This window comes from Phyllobates terribilis, unplaced genomic scaffold (assembly GCF_046119375.1).
Source record: "Phyllobates terribilis strain yellow unplaced genomic scaffold, ASM4611937v1 Scaffold_2__4_contigs__length_985480577, whole genome shotgun sequence".
NCBI classification, from domain to species: Eukaryota; Metazoa; Chordata; class Amphibia; order Anura; family Dendrobatidae; genus Phyllobates; species Phyllobates terribilis.
The window spans coordinates 138448735-138457779 of NW_027362762.1; the positions used below are offsets into that span (position 1 = coordinate 138448735).

The window sequence follows — 9045 nt, forward strand, 5'->3', positions numbered from 1 at the left end:
ACTGTGGCTGCATGATGGTAGTGTTTTACTTTGAAATACTGCAGCATTTCAGAGTATACAGTGCATACTTTAAAAAGTAAGCCAGAGACAATATGTTTTAGCTGACTAGTCTGAGGCAGGTACTCAATCGGCTTCTTCCCACCCTGATCCCTTTGACTGATAGGTTTCTGCCTATGTATGTATATAAGAAGACTGAGAAAAACCTCGGCACTCGGTATAGCTCTTTTGAACTTCAAAGATTTTAATATCATAATGTAAGTGCAGTCCAGGAAAACAACAAAAGTTTCAGCCTACGTGACCTTTATCAGTGTAATCCGACCGCTTATGGAGATCAGTGAAACCGGGGGATGGGCTGGACTCACACAGACACTGAAACCAGCAGTGGACACGGCGTTCGAACCCCACACGGTATTGGCAGGTGACACAGGTCCTAATAACCTTTCACCTTTGAGACACAGAGTCCAATCCATCCCCCGGTTTCACTGAGCTCCATAAGCCGTCAGATTACACTGATGAAGGCCATGTAGGCCGAAACGTTTGTTGTTTTCCTGGACTGCACTTAAATTATGATATTAAAATCTTGAAGTTCAAAAGAGCTATACCGAGTGCTGAGGTTTTTCTCAGACTATTTGGGTTTGGACCCTACTCGAGCACCTTTCCCATAGTGCTGCAATTTTCTTTAATTGTATATAAGAAGAGACATGTGATTCAATTGCAGCGGGGCGGGGAAAAGCCTGCTGGTGACTATTCAGTCAAGACAGACCCCTGCCAGCTTTATATGTTTACTCTGAAATGTCTCAGTGTTTTAGAGAAAAACATACCTAGGGGCACAGACAGTTTCTGATTCCTGCTGCCTATGGTGCTCAGGCACCATGAATCTAATAAGAAGTTCTCTTTAACACCTATGTAAATTTCTATTCCTGCATAGATGACTGCATATACTGTAAGGTTGTGTGCGCACGATCAGGATTTGCTTGCAGAAATTTCTGCAGCGTTTCTGCAAAGCTCTGCACCTCTTGACAGCAAAAACTCTGAGGAAAATCCACAGCGTTTTTGATGCGTTTTTATGCGTTTTCATGTGTTTTTGATGCGTTTTTGCCTGCGGATTTGTCATGCGTTTTTCCAATGCATTGTATAGGAAAAATGCAGACAAAAATGCACAAAGAATGGACATGCTGCTTCTTTTAACGCACATGAAATTCTGTAAGGAAAAATTCTGATGATGTGCACATACCTTGCAAATTCTCATAGAAAATGCTGGGATAAGGTTTGTAATGCGCTTTTGGGACTAATTCCGCACGGATTTACTGCATCAAAAACGCATAAAAAAATGTGTGCACATATCCTAATTGTTATACCAGAGATCCCTCCCTAGCCGAGGCAAGCAAATTTTCTTACCCCACTAGCTTCTTGACAATTTTTCTGATGGTTGTAGTGGCAAACTGATATGATAGATTTTAGTATTTGAAAAATGTATGACAATGTAAGCAGTTCTTTAACTGGCTGGGTTCACATGTTTGTGGTCAGAACTCAATACTAGGCCAAACTAGTGGGTCTCCTTACATACAGTATGCCTATGAGGAGGTTAGTTCAGGTCAGGAGACCAGCTGGATCGGCTTGGTATTGCGATCCGAGCATGGGCAGTATATTGTGGACATGTGAACCCGACCTTACAAGTTAGTAGGGATGCAAACAATTTATCAAAACTCTTTATTTACATATACAGTGTCATTTTTACATATGTGAATACCATACAACAGGAAGATGGGTAACTCAACTGGTACCTAAACTATACATCCAGAAGTCTGCCCAATACTTTCATAAGATGGTTCCCCTATCACAATCATACCACAATTGACTATACCAAGTATAGAAGGGCAGATATTTTACAAAATGACTTGGAGAAGTTGCATCTTGTGACAATTTCCCACTAAATCGAATATGACTCATTCTGTGTATCATGGACTTTGAATTGGTGTTTATTTGCTATGACTAGAATGGCTGAAATCACTAAGGCTATGTTCATATATCATTTTAGCCTACGATGAGTGGCTACATCTGAGCTTATATCTGAGGTCCTGGAAAACAGGATTTGGACGTTTGCGCTGAGGGGGCTATTGACATTAAATTCTGCAGACAAAGTCATTGTGTGCTCTGTTGGACATCATTTTCAGCCATATATGCCTATCTGAGGTGGGATCCAAGATAAATGCCAGCCTCAAATAGGCAACTACTGACAAAAATGTGCCGGCCTGTGTAATCCTGTTTAGCATTTGATAGCAGTGAAGTGATCAGGTTTGGAAAGTTGACCTATAACTATAAACCAGACCATTTAACTGTTCATTACATCTGGAAACATTCTGTACAGTACCATATCTTAATAACCACGTAAAAGTATACAAGAAAGATTTTCAAATTTTCTCTTTTGATAGGCTGTAAAGTGAATTGAGGCCTACAGATTGTTTCCGTCTCTCTTCTCTTTCATACTCTTGTGAGATGTTGCCACGCAGGATTTCCAGCCTCTCAGTGGGGCTTATTGGGTAAGGGGCAAAAAGATAGTCATAAATTAAGCAGGCGAAGATTGCTCCTGTTATCGGTCCCACCCAGAAAATCTGTTTGGAGATTGAGAAAAAAGCCAGTTACTTCTTGAGGAAATATGTTAGACTTTAAACCACAAAGAGCTCTAGAGAAAATACTAGGGTCAATAGTACAAGGTTTCTGTTGGGGTGGGGTGAAAGGCATCCTTTTCTAGAGATCACTCCTACTTTTTTTTATATAGGTCAGGCTTAGGGTTTGACATAGGCCCCACTATCAGTATTTGGTCAGTATTCGGTCAGTATTTTTTCTCAGGACTGGGAGCCAAAACCAGGAGTGGGTGATAAATGATGAATTGGTGACTTGTTTCTATTATACGTTTTCTCTGATTGTTCCAATCCTCACCTGGTTTTGTCTCCCACTCCTGAGAAAAAATACTGACCAAATACTGATAGTGGGGCCGTGGCCTTAGTGTCCAAAGGCTATTTGAAGCCAATACCTCATCCCTTTGTAAATTAACCAACTTTATAATATCATAGTTGGTTTTGCGAACATATTGTTTTGTTTTCTTTTAATCAAAATTATTTTCCAAGATGGAATAATTTTATATGTAACAAACATTATATTTTAGTAGTTTTTAAGCCAACTTCCCCGTGATAGTTGGACGACTCCACAAAAATGTGGTGTTCACCTCACACCTCCAATTTCAAGAGACGACTCACAACCAGGACTCCTTTACACAACTCAGAATTATTACTTTTTTTTTATGTAAGGCCGTTTTCGCATGTCTGTGGAAAATGGATAGGGTCAGATTGCAATAACTAGAGCCCTCTGGGTCTCCTGACCTGGGATAACTGTCTCCTATATGCCTATGAAGAAGTTAGCGCAGGTCAGTTGATACTGCAGTTGGGCCAGGTATTGTGATCCAAGCATGATCCGTGTCTTTCAACCTTACATGGATTCATACCCATCTAAAATAAGCTGCATATAATGTAACCTAATAATTCTACCAAGTTTGAATGTCATATTACCTGGAATTGTCACCTTTTAAATATATATTGGGGCCCTCAGAACTTGAGATAAAATAGTGACATATATGGCATGCAAACTCTGCTAAATTTTCCTTTTTTGTGTCTCATAAAAATTAGTACAAAATGAACTGAATAAAAGGAATTAATATATTTTTAAATATTCTTACCCAATGGTATTCAAAGTTTCCTGTAATTAAAGCTGGCCCAAAGGACCGTGCAGGATTCATGGAACATCCAGTGTAGTAAATCTAGAAAGGAATCAAATGGTCATTTATGTAAAATGTCATTGTGGTGTGAATCACTATTATGAAAATTGTGAAATTGCGTTAGAACCAACCAACAGTATTCTATATCCACAACATGTGTCGCTACATATTGTAACATTGATGAACAGAATACTTGTTGAGTTTGTCAGTATTATTGCAAAAATAAATGAAAGTGTTCTATACTGAGAAGGTGTTTACTGCGTAATTGCCAACTCTCTCAAAATGTCCGCATGGCTTCCGGAAAAAGAGAAGACCTCCGGAAACAGTTGACAAGGCTTGCAGGTCCCATAGTCGTCTACCAGAAATACAACTATACCCACATTTTTACTGTGCAACCCTGACATCCAGAATCACATTCAGGAGAAAATACAGTACTAAACTATATAGTGTAATCATGAGAGAACATTATTTCTGACCATCATTAGGGCATATAAATATCCTTCCAATTATATACGTATATAAGGATGCTCCAATTTTTGACATCTGTTTTGGCCCAAATGTCCCCTGTTTCACAAGCCACCCATTGTTCCTCTGCTACAGGTGCTCCACTAGTTCCCCATTTCCATGTGTTGCCTTCTTTGTACCTCTGAGTCAGATGTTATCTCCTCCTATTTAATGTCCATGCACCAAGTGCCCCAGCCCTTCTGTGACCTCTGGTATAGTTGCCCCCCTGCTAGCATCTTGGTTATATTTAGGAATGTTGGTGTGACCTTTAAAATGGTGCATGGCCTGTAATAAGGGATGTGACTTGTTTTCCAAAACTTCCTGTGGCTCGCTTCTCCCACATCTCATTGAAGTTGATTTCCAAAAGTTGCCTAGTATGGTTTACCATCTGGAATTATGTCCCCCAAAAGTGATATTTTGGTCAGCATTTTGCATTATTATTTTTAAGCTAAAACCTGGAAGTGGAACTCTTTCCATCTGTAGCTGACACTCCATTATTACAAAATACTGATGACAAGTAGAGATGAGCGGATCTTTTGAAATCCAAATTCGCCGACTTCTCCCCAAAACATTTGATTTGCGGCAAATAAATTTGAGTGAATCTTAACACCGAAAAGCATGAAATACATAAAATATGAAATTCAAAAAAAAAATTCTAAAAAACATGAAATTCATAAAATACATGTGGGGAGAGGAGCGAGAGGGAACCCTGCTGACCATAAGAGCTTACACTTTACAGGCGAAAGAGAGATGACCCCACTGAACATAAGAACTTACACTCTACAGGAGAGGGAGGACCCTGCTGACTATAAGAACTTACACTCTACAGGAGAGAGAGGACCCTGCTGACTATAAGAACTTACACTTTACAGGAAAGAGGGCCTTACTCAGGGACTCTAGAGAAAATGACTCTGGCATACAAACTGTGCTCCGCTGGGAAGCGGGGATCTGTGATGGCCCAGGTACTGACCACCCCTACAGAAGGTGTGATTTTCTTATGTAATAGTTACAAGGCATTACGGGGAGGTTCATGTGGCAAAGCAAGATTATGTTAATCGTCTTTGATACTTCAGCAGTGTGGGAAATAGTGATGGGTAAGATATTTTTCGTGAACTGTGAATCGATTCTGAAAATGTTCGAATTTGAGTGAAACCACAAATTTAAGGAAATTCGACTAAAACTCGATCCTACGCTGATTGATTTGCTCTTCTCTAATGCCAAGTACAGATCAATATACTGCCGTGAAAAAGTGGCCAAAGTCAGAGCTTAAAGGAGTTTTGGCACAAACAAAAGTTAATTTTAATCAATAACTCTTGTAATGATAATAATAATATAATAAATTCCACAATTGAATGTATTTAAATAAAATGTCCCTGTACTGAGATAATGTTATAAATGTGCCCCTGCTGTGTACTGTGGAATGGCTGGGTCTGACCGTGCAGGAACATGGTCTGATCATACCATACCAAAAGAGTATACAGACATTACCTCACGGGGTCACAGCTGTTTTTTTCTTTGAAGTAAAACATTGTTTAAAAATAGACCGTGTAATGTTTTACCTCACAGAAAGAATCAGATGTGATCCTGTGCTGTAATGTCTGTATACTCTTTTGCATCCTCCCCTGCCCAGGAGCTGTGGTATGATCAGACCATGTTCCTGTACGGTCAGACACAGCCATTACACAGTACACAGCAGGGGCACATTTATAAGATTATCTCAGCACAGGAACATTTTATTTAAATACATCCAATTGTGGAAATTATTATTATTCCAAGATCTATTGATTAAAATAAACTTTTGTTTATGGAAAAACCCCTTTAAGTCTTTTCCCAGTCCAGTGTTAATATAGGGCTCTTTTAGATGTCCGTGATAATCGGTCTGATGTCAGATCACAATGCACGGACTGACCCGAGTGTGACAGCTTCATATATTTCTATGAAGCTGTCACGCTCGGATCATGAGATGTGCGGCCAGTCTGTGCATTGCAATCCGGCATCGGACTGATTATCACGGACATCTGAGAGAGCCCTAAGCTATGTACTTGTTGATCAGAAGTCAATGTAGAAGAACATTTGGAGTCTCATTTGGATTATATACCACATGTTATGTATTGAATAAATGTGTGATTTAGAGACACATATTATATTAAAAGAACCTACCCCAAGTAAGTGTCCCAATACCACTGACAATCCTATGGATATTGCTGGAGAGCCAATGTTGTCCGTCCTTCGGCTGTCCGTTGTAGCGAAGATGCAGAGGACCAGTTGCATTGTTAGAATGACTTCTACAGCCACTGCTTGTCCGGATGTTGTACTGTTGCTCGGCTATTTCATATTAGACATAGTAATGTAATAGTATAATTACAAAGAAGAAGCAATTATGATTTATTAACTCCACGTGTATTTATGTAATAACACATAATAGTCATATCCTATTTGCATTTAATTAACAATTTAGCATCTAAATGTTAGGTCTTTGGAATTTGCATTGTTAGTGTTAATCAAGGACATACAGCAGAGCTGACTGTTTTACACATCTCACGGCTTATTCACCATAAAACAATGCAGTAAGATTACCTGAAGTCTTGTGTAAAACACATTTTGGGATCATTTGATAAAATCAGCTCTGTAACTGGGAAATATACAGCTACTTTATGCTTCTAAAAATTTTCTTTTTTTTTAAAGTGCAATTAAAATTCAATTAACATTTTTTATTAACAATTCACCTACTTACCTGGTTTACTCCAAAACCTCCTCTGATGTCCGAAGGCACAAACTCAAAAAGTAAAGCAGCTCCTATGACTGCTCCCAGCATCTGAGCGATCACATAGAAGAGGGTCTGGACCAGAGATATTCGGGCCCCAACGAGGAGCGCTACGGTTACTGCAGGGTTGATATGAGCTCCGCTAATGTGACCCACAGCTTGTACCATTGTACCTATTCCCAAGCCGAAGGTGAAGGCTATTTGTAAGACGGTTGGAATAGCTTCGGACCATGATAGCGTTGAACCCAAGCCAACAAAAACAAATACAAGGGTGGCTACCAACTCAGCTATAAAGGCCTTAAAATTAAATCCGGCGCATAGCTCCTTAAGCATGATTAGTCTATAAAAGTCAAGGAGACTCAAAAGAAATCCCTGCTGGTGCTCAGCCGTGTGCTACTGTTTACAGGATGGTGAAGAACATGCTTGGGATGAAGTTATATATCACGTTGAGAAACAGGAATCATGCCAGGTTGTCCAATGAGGGGTGTGGCGCAGCTACTAGTCACATAAAATGGAAAATTTACTAAGCATGACACGTTCTAGCAGCCGTGCCAATGTGTAACCTCAGAATAACTTGATGATGAGATCCACCTACTCCTGTACTTAGTCCTGGTTATTAGCAAGTAGGAGTTAACTATTAACTATTGATTGTTAAAAACATATTGGCTACAGTTCAAGAGAAATGCTGAAGATGTGTATTTCAAGTAACAGGTAATTTAGTTTTTGCAAAATACCCGGGCTGATTTACCTTTCAAGTGTATTAAAGTATAACAAAGATCTTCCAAGAAAATGGGAAGCCCATTGTAATTTCCAAAACCGTGAGGATCAGTGGATATTTCCTCCTCCATCCTTTATGCTATACATGATTGTCTCGCTATCTGTCCTTACTATTTCGCAGTTCTGTGCTGTTAAGAAGGATAATAAGAATTACATTAAATCACCAACATGTAGCAGTCTGAAATGTCAAATTCAGAAGCAGAAGTGTGTGAGCTTGGGGGTCAGATCGCGAGGGCACAATGGGGACAATATTAATGTTCAGAGGACACAGAATTGGGGTACATTATGAGCATTTGGGGGCCACATAGGGGAGCATAACTTATTGGGACCACAATTTGGTGATATTATTATTATTACAATCTGGGGGCCAACATTAGGGGGCATAATTTATGGGGGCTTGAATTGAGGGACATTATGACAATATATGGGCCACATAGAGGGTTTATCATGTGGGGCCAGAATTGGGGGACATTATTATATGGGGTCAACATAGAGCGACATTATTACTATATGGGCAACCAATGGGGGCATGATCAATTTATGGGAACCAGAATTGGGAGACTCTATTACTATAAGACTACCACACATTATTGACGCGCCCCCTGGGCCATATTCAGGGGATACCCGGAGCCGGATCTGGATAGGGGTAGTAGTCCTTGTGGCGGTGACCCGGTCCGTGCCCAGGGTGTCAAACTAAGTGGCAGTCTCTGGCAGTAGATGTTAACTTGGATGTCGACTACGCCACCCGTTGAGTGCGGCTTTGCAGCCGCCGCTGCAGAACAGTCCGCTGAGGCCGGTGGTATGGGTGCAGCGATGATGTTATAACCCCCAACGGGAGGGGTATGGCCTCAGGGCAGCAGGGATAAATGATGGGGGTGATGGTGGTACACGAGCGCAACAAAGACAACTTGGAGTCTTGGTGGTGCAGTTCAGGGTCTTTACTCACGGTTACTCGGTTACTGCTCCAGGCCACCGCTGCAGAGGTGGCCGCCTGTGTCGCGCTGTGCTCACCAGGTGAGGGGCTCGGTTAACTCCCAGGTCTTTCTGGAGTGCTTTGCAGGACCCCCTTTATGTCCCCTGTCTCTGGTCTTCAACCCCACTAGTGACCACGCTTATGTCCAGCTGCCTCGGACCTTCTTGGTGGGCAAACGTTGGCCTGCGCTTCCCAGGTCCTATGTGGTGCCTTTCTAGCGGGTGTGGTGAGGGGCTGCTCCACATGTAATGTCGC

At 40.9% G+C, this 9045-nt stretch overlaps 1 protein-coding gene across 1 annotated transcript; it reads right to left on the reverse strand.

Annotated features, from left to right (window-relative positions):
• Window positions 1-1726: 1726 nt before the first annotated feature.
• On the reverse strand, window positions 1727-7536 carry LOC141250164 (aquaporin-2-like). The gene is made up of 4 exons (XM_073669883.1): window positions 7011-7536; window positions 6437-6601; window positions 3734-3814; window positions 1727-2612 (listed from the first exon to the last, which is right to left on the reverse strand). The coding sequence occupies exons 1-4, from the start codon at window positions 7371-7373 to the stop codon at window positions 2412-2414; spliced, it is 810 nt and encodes a 269-aa protein (XP_073525984.1). The 5' UTR covers window positions 7374-7536; the 3' UTR covers window positions 1727-2411.
• Window positions 7537-9045: the final 1509 nt, after the last annotated feature.